The sequence below is a fragment of the Carettochelys insculpta genome, chromosome 10 (assembly GCF_033958435.1).
Source record: "Carettochelys insculpta isolate YL-2023 chromosome 10, ASM3395843v1, whole genome shotgun sequence".
Lineage (NCBI taxonomy): Eukaryota > Metazoa > Chordata > Testudines > Carettochelyidae > Carettochelys > Carettochelys insculpta.
Genome location: NC_134146.1, coordinates 4,120,688 through 4,136,100, shown reverse-complemented (window position 1 = coordinate 4,136,100; position 15,413 = coordinate 4,120,688). Strand labels below are relative to the sequence as shown.

Below are 15,413 nucleotides of genomic sequence, written 5' to 3'. Positions count from 1 at the left end.
TTTCGAAAGAGGTATGCAAATGAGGAAAATCAAAAATGCAAATGAGGTGCAGATTTGCACATCTGCCACCTGCTTTGCATATTCTTATTTCAAACTAGCTTCTTTCGAAAGGAGAAAAGCCATGCAGACGCTGCTCTTTCGAAAGTAAACCCCATCTTCCAAAGATGACTCCTTCCCTTTTTTCATGTTAGTCTTGTGAATCTTTAAAGTGCTATATTTCTGCTGCTTTGTACCGTTGGAGTACAGACTAACACGGCGCCCTCTCTGTGACTATCAAAGCAAAAAAGCAGTCCGGTAACACTTGCAAAAGGGTTAATGGGCACAAAACAGACATCAAAAGACTCCAGATCCACAAACCAGTTAGTCGACATTTTAATGGAATGGGCCATTCTGTTAAAGACTTAAAAGTATGCGTGTTACTGAAAAAAACACTTTTGCACCACCTTTCAAAGGAAGCAGCCAAGCTGGCTTTTACATTCAAATTTGGCACATTAACACATGGTTTGAACCGGGATGTGAACTTTCTGAGTCACAGCAGGGGTTTGTCTGCATACTTGGCTTAAGCTAATTCTTGACTTCCCCCCACCCCTCCACCCTGATTTGCTCACCTTGATCGTTTTTTTCTGATTTGTCCGCCTTGATTACTGTTTTCGGTTCTCTGTGCCTTAAATATGGAGTCTGTTCTGGTTTGGCTATGGGCTGAAGAAGTGGGTCTGTCCCATGAAAGCTCACCCAATAAATTATTTTGCTAGTCTTTAACGTGCTACTTGACTGCTTTTTCTTTTGATAGTGTATAGACGAGCACGGCTCCCTCTCTGTTCCTTTCAAAACTAATGTAGTTGATGGATCTCCATGCCAAAGGGCTCAATGTAGTGCCTTGCATGATGAACGGTAACAGAGATAGCCCTGTTAGTCTGTAGTAGTAGTAGGCATCCTTCAGTCTGCATAGACTGTGGATCGCGCCCTTTCAAGTTTCAATTGAGGACTTCATTTACAGCATCTGTTGTGACTATGAAGACCCACATGAGAGTGACAGTCCTTGCTGCATCTCTTGCAGATGTAGTGGGCGTCTGGCAAGTCCTTATTGTGCTTTCTGTGCGCTCGCTTCTCCTCTGCTAGCTGTCTGATCTTCAACTCGCCCTTCTGAAGGCCCTTGTGTAAGCCCTGCCTCCATCTGCCGCGGTCGTCTGCTAGTTCTTCCCAGTTGTCCAGCTCGCTGTCTGCCTCTCTGAGGTCTCTCTTGCAGACATCTTTGTAGCGCAACTGGGGGCGTCCGGGAGGTCTTTTGCCAGAGGCTAGCTCACCATACAGGATATCTTTTGGAATCCTTCCATCATTCATCCTGTGGACGTGGCCAAGCCAGAGGAGTCGACGCTGCCTGAGGAGGGTGTGCATGGTTGGGATTCCAGCTTGCTCGAGGACGGCAGTGTTGGTCACTCTGTCCTTCCATGATATTCCAAGGATGTGCCTGAGGCAGCGCAAATGGAAGACGTTCAGCCTCTTTTCCTGGTGGGCACACAGGGTCCAAGTCTCGCTGCCATAAAGGAGGGTGCTGAGGATGCAGGCTCTGTACACTTGCATTTTGGTGTGAGTGTACAGCTTGTTATTCCATACTCTCTTGCTGAGTCTGGACAGAGTTGTGGCTGCTTTTCTGATCCTCCTATTTATCTCAGTGTCCAACGACAGCGGGTCAGTGATGGTGGACCCACGGTAAACGAACTCGTGGATGACCTCTAACGTATAATTGTCAATGCTGATTGATGGGGATTCAGCAACATCCTGACCGAGTACGTTTGTCTTCTTTAGGCTGATGGTAAGCCCAAAGTCCTTGCACGCTTTGGAGAACTGATCCAGCAGTTTTTGAAGCTGGTCTTCTGTGTGAGACACGACAGCGCTAACTAACAGTTCTCCCTGTTAGTCTACAGTCTACCAAAACGCAAAGGCAGTCCAGCAGCACTTTAAAGTGCTTGTTTGTCCTGATGGAATACAGACGAAGCGGCGCCTCCCTCGGTCACCGTGCACGTTTCGTGTGCTCACACGGGGGGCGCGGGTGGGAGGGATTCATGAGCACACAGGCAGCGACCCAAAGTACGAGCGTAGCCACGCGCAGCCTCAGTTTCCCCAGCTTTAAAGCAGGCCAGCAACAGGTGCTGGTGGAAAGCGCCATGCGGCACAGACACGACAGGCATTTGGGACCGTGCGTGTCTCAAACCAGCCAGGGGTGCTGCCCCAAAGCCAGCCCACAGCTGCAGTACCGCCGGCTGCCACTAGGGGCGGCACCAGGGCAAGGCCTGGGGCAGCGGGACCCCCCGCGCTCCCTGAGGAGCTGAGTGTGGGGGGGGGGCGGTGATGTCCCTTCCCCACCCTTACGGCTTCGGGGGCGCTGCCCCTGCCCCTGCCCCTCCCCCAGGCTCGGGGAGGGGCTGACCCATGGGGCGCCACGGTGCCCCTCCCCCAGGCTCGCTCCCCTGCCCGCTCGGCCCCGCCCTCAGGACGGGCGGGGGGAAGCTCCCGCTCCCCCGCAGGCTCTGACCCGCGGGGCGCTACCCACTTGCCCCCACGGCCGGGTTCGGTCGCCCGGTGACGCACTTCCCAGCGCCGCCCTGCCTCCGCCCCTCAAGCGCGCCCCCGACAAGGGTCGCTCGCGAGCGCGCCTCGGGAGCGCGCCCCGTCACGTGGCCCCGCCGGGGCCAATCAGCGGCCGGGGATTTGGGGGGTCGAGGCGCGCTCTCGCGGGCGGTTGCGGCGGCAGAGACGCGGGAGCCGCGAGCGTGACCGTGTCCCCGCCAGCCCGGACCCGTCCGACGCCGCCATGTCCGAGGAGAAGCCCAAGGTACGGGCCGAGGGGCGGGCCCCGCCGCAGCGCCGCCCGGCCGGGCCAGCGGGCTCCCGGGGCCCGCCCCTGAGGGAGCCGGGAGCGGGGCCGTCGGGGGCAGCGCCCGGTGCGCTTGGCCCCGCCCCGTGCGCGGAGCTCCGGCCGCCCGTCCCCGCCGCGCCTCAGCGGCCTCGGCGGCGGTCGGGCCTGGCGGGCGGGGGCGCGCCTGCGCTCGGAGGGCGGGGCTGCCTGGGGGGCGGCGGGCCTGGGCGGGGAACTCCTCCCGGCGCGGGGCTGTCTGGGGGGCGGCGGGGGGACCCTTCCCGGCGCGGGGCTGTCTGGGGGGGCGGTGGGGGACCCCCTCCTGGCGCGGGGCTGTCTGGGGGGCGGTGGGGGATCCCCTGCCGGCGCGGGGCTGTCTGGGGGGTGGCGGGGGACCCCTTCCCGGCGCGGGGCTGTCTGGGGGGGCGGTGGGGGATCCCCTGCCGGCGCGGGGCTGTCTGGGGGGTGGCGGGGGATCCCCTGCCGGTGCAGGGCAGTCTGGGGGGCGGTGCGGGACCCCTTCCCGGCACAGGGCTGCCTGGGGGGCAGTCTGGGGGGCGGTGGGGGGACGCCCCCTGGCAGAGGACCAGCCTTTCCTCCACGTGCAGAATAAATATTGTTCTGTGTGCCAAGGCGTGCGGCTGCACACCACCCGGAGACAGTCCCGCTGCCAGCTGCGGGCGCCTGGATCTCCTGGGAGGTGTTCCGTGGGGTTCGGCTGGGACACGGCTTTCAGGAGGCCACGTTGTTCCTCCTTGGAAACCAAGTCAGGCGCTGCCACCTGTGTGCCGGAGCGGGAGCTGGCCTTTCTAGAGCCACCAGGCCCAGCCCGCCTGGTTCCTTCAAGATAAGACCTGAGACTTTGACCTGGATTTGACACTGTCGGAAGCCACCCGAGGGAGCAGAGAAAGGGGTTGGATGCACTGACAGTAGCCAGTGCTGCGGAGAAGACGTGTTGCAATATTCCCTGCTAGCGGCTTTTCCTAAACACCGCGGGAAACATACCCAAGCACATGCCATTGCTTTACTCTGGCTGCCATGCAGCAGAGCTCAGCCAGTTCACCAGTCTGGCTGTGTCCTGGATGCAAGTGGCTCTCATTGACTTGTCCTGATGTTGTGGGATTGCGCCAGTATTCCTTGTATACTGATTTTACAAACTATTACCCTGCTTGTACAAAAATGGAATATTAACAATTGGAACACTGAACTTGTTCGACATTTGGAGAGCCACGTAACAGCTGTTTTGCCATTCAGGAGCTTGTCATTGATGATGCAAATGATATTTAGCAGAAGATGTAAAACCAAACAGATGGGAAGGCAATCAGTTGAATGTGCCTCTTGCAGGTAGCCCGAACAAATTATCTAAAGGCCAGAGTAGCAACAGTGCACGGAAAACATGCTTGATACAGGCTGGCACTGTGTCTCTTTAATGGAGCCATTGTCCGTGGTACTTGGTGGGTACTTGAGCAGTTCTTTGATTCTGAAAAGTGTGGAAACTTCTGACTTTCTTCACCAGAGGTAATAAAATCATGATTGAGCATTCGCTGCAGCTTGTCCATGTATTGATGATTCTGGATTGTGCCTTGTTTCAGACTCACGATTGTTCTGACCATAATTTCTGAAAATGCAAGGACTAGATGAGACAAAAGGGCATTACTTACCACAACCGGTTGCCCTAAATCGTGGGTGCCCAACCTTCTGGCTTGCCTGGGCCGCATTGAGTGAAGAGGAATTGTCTTGGGCCGCATATAAAATATATAATATAGTTAATGTATATAAATCACATAATAATGTTAAAAGTTTACGATCTTGTGGGGCTGCATTACTAGCTGTCCAGGGCCGCATGCGGCCCGCGGGTTGGACACGCCTGTTCTAAATTGTGAAGCTAATGTAACACAGGAGAACCAGACTTGAAGGTGGGACTTAATGAGCTTGATGGAGGAAAGGTATTCTTTCAAAGAGCTAATTCTTGATCGAGATGAGTCAGAGACTGTGCAGAAATGGGGTTTATATACTACCAGGCTGAAACTGAAATCACCTGTTCTTTCTCCACACACAGAGTCTGCAGTAGAAACTGAAGACCTTCTTGTCAGCTGGAACTAGAACAATCATTCTTCAATAAATAATAATTGAGCAACTGATGGGTAACACTTGTTACTTTGTGGGATGAGGCGGATGCCTGAAATGAAGGGTTTAGGAGTTACTCAGAAAAGCACAGTCCATCTGTCGGCGGCATGGTTGATGAGGAGGAAGTTCTTCAGGTTTCTCGTGGAGTTGCTTTGCTCCTTAGCTGGCGAGGTTTTGTTGCTGAGAGAATACACTCAAGGGAGGCGCCTGGGGGAGGACAAGAGATGGAGGCTCTTGCATTCTTCGAATTGTTGGAATTTATGGTGGCTGAAATTTTCCCTTGAACCCCTGAGGGAGCATTTTTTGGGCAAGATCAGATTTATGTCTCGGAAAGTCTTTGGTTTCTCTTTGAGGGAATCCCCTGAAAAATGCGATCTCACCACTGAGAGCTTGAATGACCAAGCTGATACTGCTAGGCAAACGAAGGTATCTTGAAGAGCCTACAGTCATGGTGGTGTTTCCATTGATTGAGAGAGACACCCAAAATTGGTCACTTCAGTCCGTAGTCTTGGAGTTTTCTTAGATTCGTCTCAGATGCTAAGTTCTCACTAGCCAACATCAGCAGGCAGAGCATTCTTCCATGTTTACTTAGCAAAGGAACTCTGTCTCATCGCAGTTGCCAAAGATTTGGCCTCTGTTAATTGTGTGTTTGGTACCTCTCAGCTGGACTACACCAATGCAGTATACCTGAGCAAGAATCGTTCAGACCTTATACTAGCGCAGAAGGCTAGTTCATCTCTTCCACAGCACAGGCACATCACATCTGTCCTCTGTTCTCAGCCCTGACTTCCCACAGACTAGCAGATCAAGTTCAAGGTGTCAGTTGTTACCTTCTAAGTGCTCTTTGGCCTGAGCCCAGGGCATCTAAAAAGATTGTCTAAAGTGAAGACAATGGTTGACAGCCCTGCTCCTGTGGCTCTGTGTAAATCTCAATAATAAAAGTAAAGCTTGTCTGTGCACAACCCAAAGATTTGACCAGACGTTGTCTGAGACATTGGAATGGGCTGCCCCCAGGGTTAGGTACAACCACAAACCTAATCGCTTGCTGCTTCACATGCAAGGTGCATTGTTTGCACCTTGCCTGCTCTATTACAGACACGTAACAGACATGTTATATTAAAAAGTAGTGGGGTTGGGGGCAAACCCTACTGAAAAAAACATTCTCTCCTGAACACATTTCCCCATCTAGGGCAGGGGTGGGCAATGATATTGATGGGGGAGGCACTCTGAGACTTTAATAAGTGGTCAAGGGCCATGTTCTCCCATGATATTGTTGGAAGATGTTCAGGATCTGGGATGGAGGTTGGGGGAAGAAGGAAGCTTGGGGTAGGGGAATAGGGTGCAGGGTCAAGGAGGGGTTATGGGTGCCAGAGAGGACTCTGAGGGGGGGGGGTGAGGGGGGGGTGACCTGAAGCAGGGGTGCCTGAGCGTGTGCAGGGTCTGGGAGGGAGTTGTGACTTGGGGTGGAGGCGCGGGTTTGGTTTGTAACCTAGGGTAGGAGGGTGTTGTGACCCCACAGCAGGGGGTCTGGGAGGGGCTATTAATGCAGGAATGGAATTGCAGAGGATTTGCATTGTGATCTTGGGGTGGGATGCAGGATGGGCTGCCACGTGCAGGCTCTGGCTGTGAGGCACTTTTCTAAGTGGCTCCTTGGGCAGGGTCGCTGCCTGTCACACCCGCTCACAGCAGCCTGCTGTGGGGATCGTTTGCTCTGTGCCAGGGGCCCGGGGATGGGCCTATGCACCAGGTCCCTGGAGGTACCATTGGGGACAGCATCTGGTTTGCTTGGTCCCGCTGTGTGCACTGAGCTCAGGCTACCTATCCGTGCTGCACCTTAGTGGCCTCAGCAGTGGAAGGGCCTGGCGTGTGAGGGGAAGAGGGATGCGTGCCTGGCCCAGGAGAATACTGCCCTTTGGGTGGGGGTGTGTGTAAGGAACGAGGGCTTATGGGAAGAAGGAGATACTCAAGGGATGGATTGGTTGATTAGAAAATGTGTATCGTTGGCTCCTGGGGCTGAGGTGGGGCCAAGCAGGTACCTCCTATCTCAGACAGAGTAATGGGATGCTTTTAACGAAACAGCACAGAGGTTGGGAATTGGCACGTTGGCTGCCTCGATTGCCGAAGAGAAAGAAGAGTGGTAACGTGTGGTGTCTGGGCCATTCCTGGCTCCCAGGGTTGGAGAAGCTTGCTGGTGTGCATTGACACTGTGACGTGGGGATCACGAATTGCAAATCTGGGTCGCGTGGAGAGAGAAAAAAGAGTCTGGCATCACGTTTTGCCTGTGCTACATCTACAGCTCTGCACTGTTTGCTTGTAGGGATCAGCGTTGCTGTTCCCATGGCTGCACGGGGAGCCCTCTGCTGCCTGGTTCACTCATACACTCACTGGCTAGGGATGCAGGGGCCCTCCCCAGACAGGAAGTTCAACAGTAGGGTGGCTTCCTCTGTGGCTGGGAACGTCTCATCCTTATAACCCAGGCTGGGGGTTGCTGATCTGTTCTACCCAGACAACAGCCCTTCCTGCACCTTGCCCCTACTAGGATCCAGTACCTCACAGCAGTGCAGGTAGGCCCTTGTGCCACCATAAAACTAAAAATTCATGAAAACTGATAAAATTCAAGAAAAAGGTTAAAATAATAATTTAGGGGGGAATCCCCAAATTGTGCCCCGGCTAGTACTGTTGCAGGGGGATAAGGTCTTTACATGCTGTTGAGGTGGGATCTATCCTGTGGTCTTGACGGAGATGTGCAGGGTGCCTTAAAGCATTGCCCTGTTGCTGAGCATGGTGTCTGTCCTTGACAGATTTTTCAGTTCACTCCTTAAGCCTTTGAGAGATGCAAGTTGTGAACTGTATTTAAGAACGTGTTCCGCTCTTTGCATAGACGTGAAGCCTGGAGGGAGCATAGTATGTCTGCCACAAGAACAAGGGGGTCTGTGCAGCCGCCACTCAGCTTGCTTGGGTAGGTGGAGGAAAGGGGCTGGTGCTGTTGCTTCTGGTGAACATCACATTTCTAGGCTGAACTTTTGTATCACTGTGCAATAAAGATTGAATAACTTGTTTTCCTTGCTGGAAGTTGTCTGGTTTTCAGACATTTTGAATTTTCTTCCTCTCGGTGTTCTGCGTGGCATGCCATCAGGCACCCGGAACTTTGTGTGAACTTGGTATTTTGCCATTGAGAATAAATCTGTTAACTTCCTCTCAGGGTGGTCTGAGTTTGCAGGTGGCAATGCTAAAATTTGTTTGGTTTTTAGTAGTTCGTTCTGAAGTTTCTTGCTTTTACAAAACCTCTTCGCCTGCGAGCCTCAGAGGCAAACAAACAACACTTGGGAGGTTTTTTCTTTTTGTGCTGTGGAGAACATCCAACTTTTATAGGTAGGAAGGGATGCTGCTTTGCAACAGTTGGGTAAGATATTGTCTTATGTGTATTTGATAGATACTTAGGGCAACTTTTATTCATAAATAGTGATGTCCATTTTGTTTTATTTTGCAGGAAGGTGTGAAAACAGAGAATGACCATATCAATCTGAAAGTAGCTGGCCAGGATGGCTCAGTGGTGCAGTTCAAAATAAAAAGACATACGCCCCTAAGCAAACTAATGAAGGCTTATTGTGAGAGGCAGGTATGTACGTCTAACGTATTTTATACGCTGTGGTCCAGCGTCACTAATAAATTCATCACCGTACCTGAGTCAGTGGGGTGACTTATCTTACAAAAGATCTTGACGTTGCATAAACTTTTCATAAAACGTGTTAAATGCCAATGCACCAGAGAATGAGAAGGCTCTTTTTTGTGGGAATATGGTAAAATATGGATTTTGGGGCTTAACTTTCAGGTTTTGAAAAATTGGTTTCAGTTATAGTTTAATCAAGTTGGTTTTCTCCTCATTCAGTACTTCTGGTTCTCTGAAATCGGTACTGGGGACAGGAACTCCTGAACTCTAATCCTGGTTCTGGCGCTAATTCCCTCTGTTGCCTTAGACCTCTTCGCCTCAGTTATAACAAAGAGAAAATCCTTATCCACTGGCCAGTGTGGAGTGAGATTTAAGCCGCTTGTGGAGAGTGCTGAAGACAAAAAGCAGCCGTCTGTCTTCTCCGTTTGTTCTTTTTCTTCATTTTTTTTTTTTTCTCTCTCTATCTCCCTGCACCTTCTGCTTGGGCGGTTTACTCTCCCTTCCCCCACTCAACAGAAAGCTACAACCTGCCAGGTGCAGGAGCAAAGGCTACGCAGAAGAGTGACTTAGATTGATGATCTGGGTCTTAAACCTGCACCCAATAAGTAGGCGATATTCCTGTGGCCAGATGTATGTTACAGACCACAGTGGAAGAGAGGAGAGAACAGAAGCAGTAGGCTGCTTTACCTAATGACAACTCCCAACAAGTATGTTGCTTTATGTGGGCTCATTCTGCTTTTATTCATCTACACAGATCCTCTTCTCTGCCCCATATTGCATCGGTTAACCCTGAAGCAGCTTAGGGTCCCCGGGAGATCTCTCTGTCAAGTTGGCAAACACAGGGCTAAATGTATAGTGAGTAAGGTCTCCTAGGGTCACGTGGAACAGTGTGTTTTGCTGTGGTTGTTCAGAAGTGTCTGCATAAATCAAGAGGTCCGGCAGATTTCAGAGGGCAGAATAATTTTTAAAGATTTGCAGATTGAATGAATCAAGAGGTTCTGGGGGAAAACAGTGTGTGATATGGTAATTAAAGACCAGCTTAATTTTCGCATTGTCTAACTTTTAAGTGCTTGTTTCTGCATCCTTAATGTTTTTATGTTGTGGGGTTTTATTTTTTGTGCATGAGGTAGTCTGTAGAACATCCGCCTGAAAGTTTTTGTCCCTGGTTTTTGAAGGCTGGAGAACTGGAGTTGGTGCTTGGGTTGAAGCAGACTTTGATTTCTTTTCAGAGAGCACCTAAGACTTCATATGTGCTTAGACAGAAAATTTGCTGCTTCAGTTTTGGGCAGTGGTCTAAGTCTCCGAAGTAATCTTTAAACAAAATGTTGCTGTGACTATCTAAAGCCCTTTCTCAGCACTCATCTTCTGTTGTCCTCCTTGTCACTTGGCATCTCTTTGCTCTTTTGCCTTAGGTTTATCTATGCTCTTGGTTTTCTCTTCTTGCTTCGTTTTTTCCCTTACGGGTGTTGAATGTTGCCTTTTCCTCTCTTTTCCAGAATATCTGAGGTCTAGATTCTGAAACCTTTGATCTCACTGAGTGGATTTCAGATTCTGGTCTAGAGTTAGGTGTGATATAGGGCAGGTGCTATTCCAAAATACAGTAGAACCTCAGTTACGCACAGCTTGGGAGTGGTGGCAGACCAAAATGTTATGGTGATTCTTTCATAGGTTAAATGAACACTGACTCTGAAACTCTTTCTGTGCAGAAGAGTGCTGCCTTCCCTTTGTTTTTGTTTTTTGTTTTAAGTACAGGTTGAACCTCTCTTGTCAGGTGCCCTGGGGACCTGACCGGTGCTGGATGAGAGAATTTTCTGAACCATGGCAGGTCCATATTGTCTAGCAGCATTACTAAGACTTCCACTGCTTACTGGGCTCTTAAAAGACCTCTAGGGATAAATTACAGCTAAATAACAGCACAGAACACCTGAGGGGCATGACTGATGGCTGGAAACAAACTTTGTGTGACATCAGGAAACTTGACTACACCATGATAAGTGGTCATTCGGCTAACTAAAATCAAGCCAGATTATGGAAAATGCTGGATGAGAGTCCCAGATCAGGTTCAACCTATAGTGTACATTTAGCACAGTATTGTATTGTTTTTGCCTGAGGTAGAGAGGTGTGGTTGTGGGTTTTTTCCCCTCTATTGCTTCCTGATTGTGTACTTCCCGTTCCAAATAAGGTGTGTGGCTGACTGGTTAGTTTGTAACATGGAAGTTCTTCTGCAGATGGCCAGCTCATGTAGTTCCTGCCCTGGGATGTCAGGCTGATTTAGAATTTTGACATCCGTATACATTGAGATGTATAAACCTGTGCTGTGGCTTTGTCTTCTGAATTCCGCTTTTTAAACATTATAGTAAATACTTCCTCCTCATCAGTAAACTTCGTTTAGTTGGATTCCACAGAAAGAACTCCGTATCTCATGTTAATCACTTTAATTTTCAGGGTTTGTCAATGAGACAGATTAGATTCAGATTTGATGGACAACCAATTAATGAAACTGACACGCCTGCACAGGTAGGAAAATACATTGTAATAACTGTAGTAGAACTGTATTTGTGGACATCTACACTTAGAGGGAACTATTTTAGGGGCCATTTTGATGTAAAACTCTCTCACAGGCCTGGGAGTTCCCAAAACATCCAGTAGGATTTAATTTTCTTTTAAAATTTCTCAGAATTGCTACCACTTCTAGTGCTTTCTCCAGCTAGTAAGGGAGCGTACCAGTGTGGACATGGCTCCAGCCCAACAGCTGCCAGAATTTCGAGGACTGTCTTCCTAATCATGCTCAAAAAAGGGCAAGAGCACACATCCTCAGACTTTAGTTTGCTCTGATTTAAATTTTTTCGTGGATTCCCCCAGGAGTGTTCCCTGTAAATTATGCATTTGGGCAGCCATCCAGGAGAGATTCAGGTGTTGCCCAGGTGACTGGCAACACATGCTACCAGCTGGGAGTGCTTAGCCATAGGTAGTGCACATGTGCACATGCCTGAGTGCACAGAGCAAAGTTTATTCCCCCCATGGATGGAAACAGAAGGAAAACTGCCCCCAAATGTCCCATTCAGCTCCTATTCCAACCCTTTCCCCCTAGCCCTGTCTCCCGCTCCATTCCTGCTCCTTCTCTTTCCTCTCCCCTCCCAGAACTTTCTGTACGCGGCTGAACAGCTGGTCCATGGCGTGCAGGAGGGAGGGGAAGGAATCGATCAGTGACCTGGTGGACCCCAGTTTGAGAAACACTGGCCTCAGTGCTCCCACGATTAAAACACAGGTGGCTGCTGGTGGCTTGTCAGCACTCGTGCTGTCACCATTTGTGCCACTGCTGATGCTGAATGAATATTGGCAATAGTGATGAGTTTCAGGAAGGGAAACTCCTGATGTGGACAAGGCCTGTGGCGGGGTCATGCAAGAAACAAAATCCAGACACATTCTGGGTGGTGTGGTTTGGCCTAATGAGCCCTCCTTTGGGTCTGCGGGAGAACAATATATCCCTGGCCAAATGAGGTTGTCCTGCTGGCTGTGACTATGCTTTGTAAAGCGATGTTGTAGTTTAACATGAAACCTGTTGGAGAAACAGTACGAGCTAAGCTGAAAAACAACGCCACCCTGACTGGCGTGCGCTCCAGAACGGCTGTCTGCAAAGCCCAACGTTTTCTGTGCCCACAGAGCAGTCCTGTGGAACTAGTCAGCCTGCTCATGCCAATAGCTGTTCACAGCGGTGAGCTGTTACTTGCATGAGTAAAGGCATTCACAGTCTGGACCTTGAGCTGCATGATGGTTGGAACTGCACTGCTGCAGAAGTTGCCTGGGAGTGGATGAAGGGTTGCAACTGCAAGTTTGGCGAGGTCTGTAGATTAAATCAACAGAAACCACACCTTTAGCTGTTAGCAGGGAGGCTGCAGAGCAGAGAACTTGGCTCACGCTTCTTGGGGAAGTATACTGAGCATAGGCTCACATTGTGACTGCACAGCTGTGGTCCTTCAGCTGTGCCTCTAATGCTGCAGATGCACCTGAGGTTGGCAAAAAGGTTTTTTGTTGATAGAGGTGATTCACCTCTCTGAGACGCAGTAACTTAGGCTGATGGTTGACCTAGTTGCATCTGCCCTGGGGTCATTTTGACCCTGCTGTGGTTCTCAGGGCTTGAAACTTCACTTCCCTGAGTAATGACGTGAGGTTACAGAGGGGTATAACAAGCAGTCCTCTAGCACCTTCGAGACTAACACATTTGTTAGGTCCTGAGCTTTTTTCATTCACTCTTACCCACGAAAACTGAGGACCTAGTGTGTTTGTTAGTTTCTAAGGTGCTGCCGGACTGCTTGTTACTTGAAGTTTGGTTGGTCTGATTTTTAAGTGTGAGCTAAGCCTGAGACTGTGAGGAGCAGGGGTACAAAGGGTGGGAGAGAATTGTGCCCTGTTGAGCAGGAACAATCTGATGAGTGTTGAGACTGACATGAGACACTTGATGTCTTGGATCTCAGACCCCACTTTACTGCCTGAGCCTGGGACCCTTTTCCCCAACACTTGCATCAGTCAGCCTGGAAGGCCATAGCTGAAGGGAAACCAAGACAACCTGTGACTGGTGCTTGGACGACCCTGTGGTGAAGGGATGGTGTGGCTTTCTAATAGAGTGGGGGGGAGGGGTTTTAAATTTAAATACTGCTTCTTAATGAGTAGCACTATTAACAAGAGCTAAATGGCTTTTTGAATTGTATAGCTGTGTCTATATTACAAGCTTTGTGTATTAATCCAACAGCTGGAGATGGAAGATGAGGATACTATCGATGTGTTTCAACAGCAGACGGGTGGAGTATGTTAAACAGGCTGTTCTTTTGGGAAGAAGAATATAAAGACCCTTGTCACACCTCACTTTCTCATCTGTCCTTGGATTTGCTATTAAATAGTAAGGAATGAACATGCCAATCACACAGGGCTCTTCTAAAACGTGAGAGGACATCCACCAAAATTGTTCTGCTGTCCCTCTGACATACTGCGTGTGCAAGTCACAGCTGTACCTGCAGGGATTAACCTACATCTTAAATTGGGCCAAATGGAATTAACGTGTCCGTTTAAAATATGGGTTGTCTGTCTGCTGTTACCTTGTCTCTCTAAACGTGTGGCCTAAGTATCCACCTATGTTCTGGGACACGAATTGTTCGTGTCTGGGTCGTCTTTTTGCCCCTCTGCATAATCCTAATCATGTAAATATATTCTCACTTAAGTAGCGAGTTAAATATATCCTACTCCAAAAGGGCAAGCGAAGGAAAGAAAAGGATATTGATTTAAAAGTTTTTATTATGTGCTGTAAACAGTTGTTACTGTAAAACTTAGACCCTATGATACAAGAACTGTACATTCAGATATGAGGCTTAGTGTAGAGTAAATGCTTACAATATTGCAAACGTACATGTGCTTTGTCATAATCTGAAATTTTAAAAAAAAGCAAAATTGAGAGAGTTGCCCATAGTTAATGTCAGCAGTTGTTATTCCCAGAAGGCTGGGACATGCCTCTGGATGTTCATGACTGAAGACTATGTATGGTTCCATAAGATTAAAAAGAAAAATGTCCATCCTCCCAGTTCACTATCAGTTTGAGGTGATGGACAAAAAATTTTGCAAGTGTGTCCCCCTCGTTCCCTTTACTACAAATATAGAAGTGTCATTACTACTCGTTTGGTACCAGTAAATATGTGGCCCCTGGTTTCTTCCAACCTTTGTTTCTTATGAATACTTGTGGTCTCGTGAAACAAACCGAAACCCCTAAGCTGGTGGCCAAGTTGTATGTGCTGAAGAGCTGTTGAAAGATTGCTAAGCACAAAAACCTTGAAGAGGTAACTTAAGGTTCTTTGTAGACATTTCTGCTCTGCTACTTCCCAAAATGTATTGAATTTTAAATGCATTTGTGTGGTGACTTTCAGTTCTGTATGATGTTTTGAGCTATCCTCCAAATGAAATTTTTAAAGGTCATCCTATTCTCCTTCAATAGGTTGTCCATCGCTGCTTGATTAGGTCATTATCAGCCTTTTATATTTACCTGACCAATTTGACAACATTAGTTCATCTCTTTGCTTGAAATCTTGCTGGGAAAAGTCCATCTTTTCTTTTTCATTTTATTGTATATGGGTTAGGGTGGGGTGTTCTGTGAGAGCTCATAGTTTATTCACCAATTTGTACATTATTTGTGTCCTTTACTACTGTATACAGTAAATATAGTTTGGTACTCTGTCTGATGGCTTATGTTTGCTGCTACATTTCAGATGGTTTTGCTTGATATTAGGTCACTGAAGTGCCATTGCTTTATTTGTTGCCATATCTTGCATTGAAATCCTCACCTCTAGCAGTTTTAATCAGATACATTTAACATGATACAGTTCAGGGTACTTATAAACAACTAGGATTACGGTAAAGGCGTGCTCATCTGGTGATCAAACCCCTACTATTGTTGTTAACTGGTGCCGAATAGCTAATGAACTGTGTTTTGTTAAAGAAAATTACCTGAACCAAAAATTAATTGGGCAGGAGAGAGGATAGCTTGACTTCTGCAGTAACAGCAGCTGGGATGAGTTGTTCAAGAGGCCAGCTCAATGTAAGTGAGAAAGAGACTTGTAACTGAACCCCTGAGATGCCTGGATGACAGCAGCATGCTTGCAGGGGTGTGTCTAGGCACAAATACAGTTGGTTTATCCAGAGCATTGAGTGCACCTGAGGATAAGTGATTCCACCAAAATTAAAAAAAAAAAAAAAAAAAAAAAGTCTTGTTTGTGT

At 48.7% G+C, this 15,413-nt stretch overlaps 1 protein-coding gene across 1 annotated transcript; it reads left to right on the top strand.

Moving 5' to 3' along the window:
• Nucleotides 1-2,666: 2,666 nt before the first annotated feature.
• SUMO3 (small ubiquitin like modifier 3) lies at nucleotides 2,667-14,873 on the top strand. The gene is made up of 4 exons (XM_075003915.1): nucleotides 2,667-2,833; nucleotides 8,475-8,603; nucleotides 11,100-11,171; nucleotides 13,405-14,873. The coding sequence occupies exons 1-4, from the start codon at nucleotides 2,813-2,815 to the stop codon at nucleotides 13,465-13,467; spliced, it is 285 nt and encodes a 94-aa protein (XP_074860016.1). The 5' UTR covers nucleotides 2,667-2,812; the 3' UTR covers nucleotides 13,468-14,873.
• The last annotated feature ends 540 nt before the right edge of the window (nucleotides 14,874-15,413 follow it).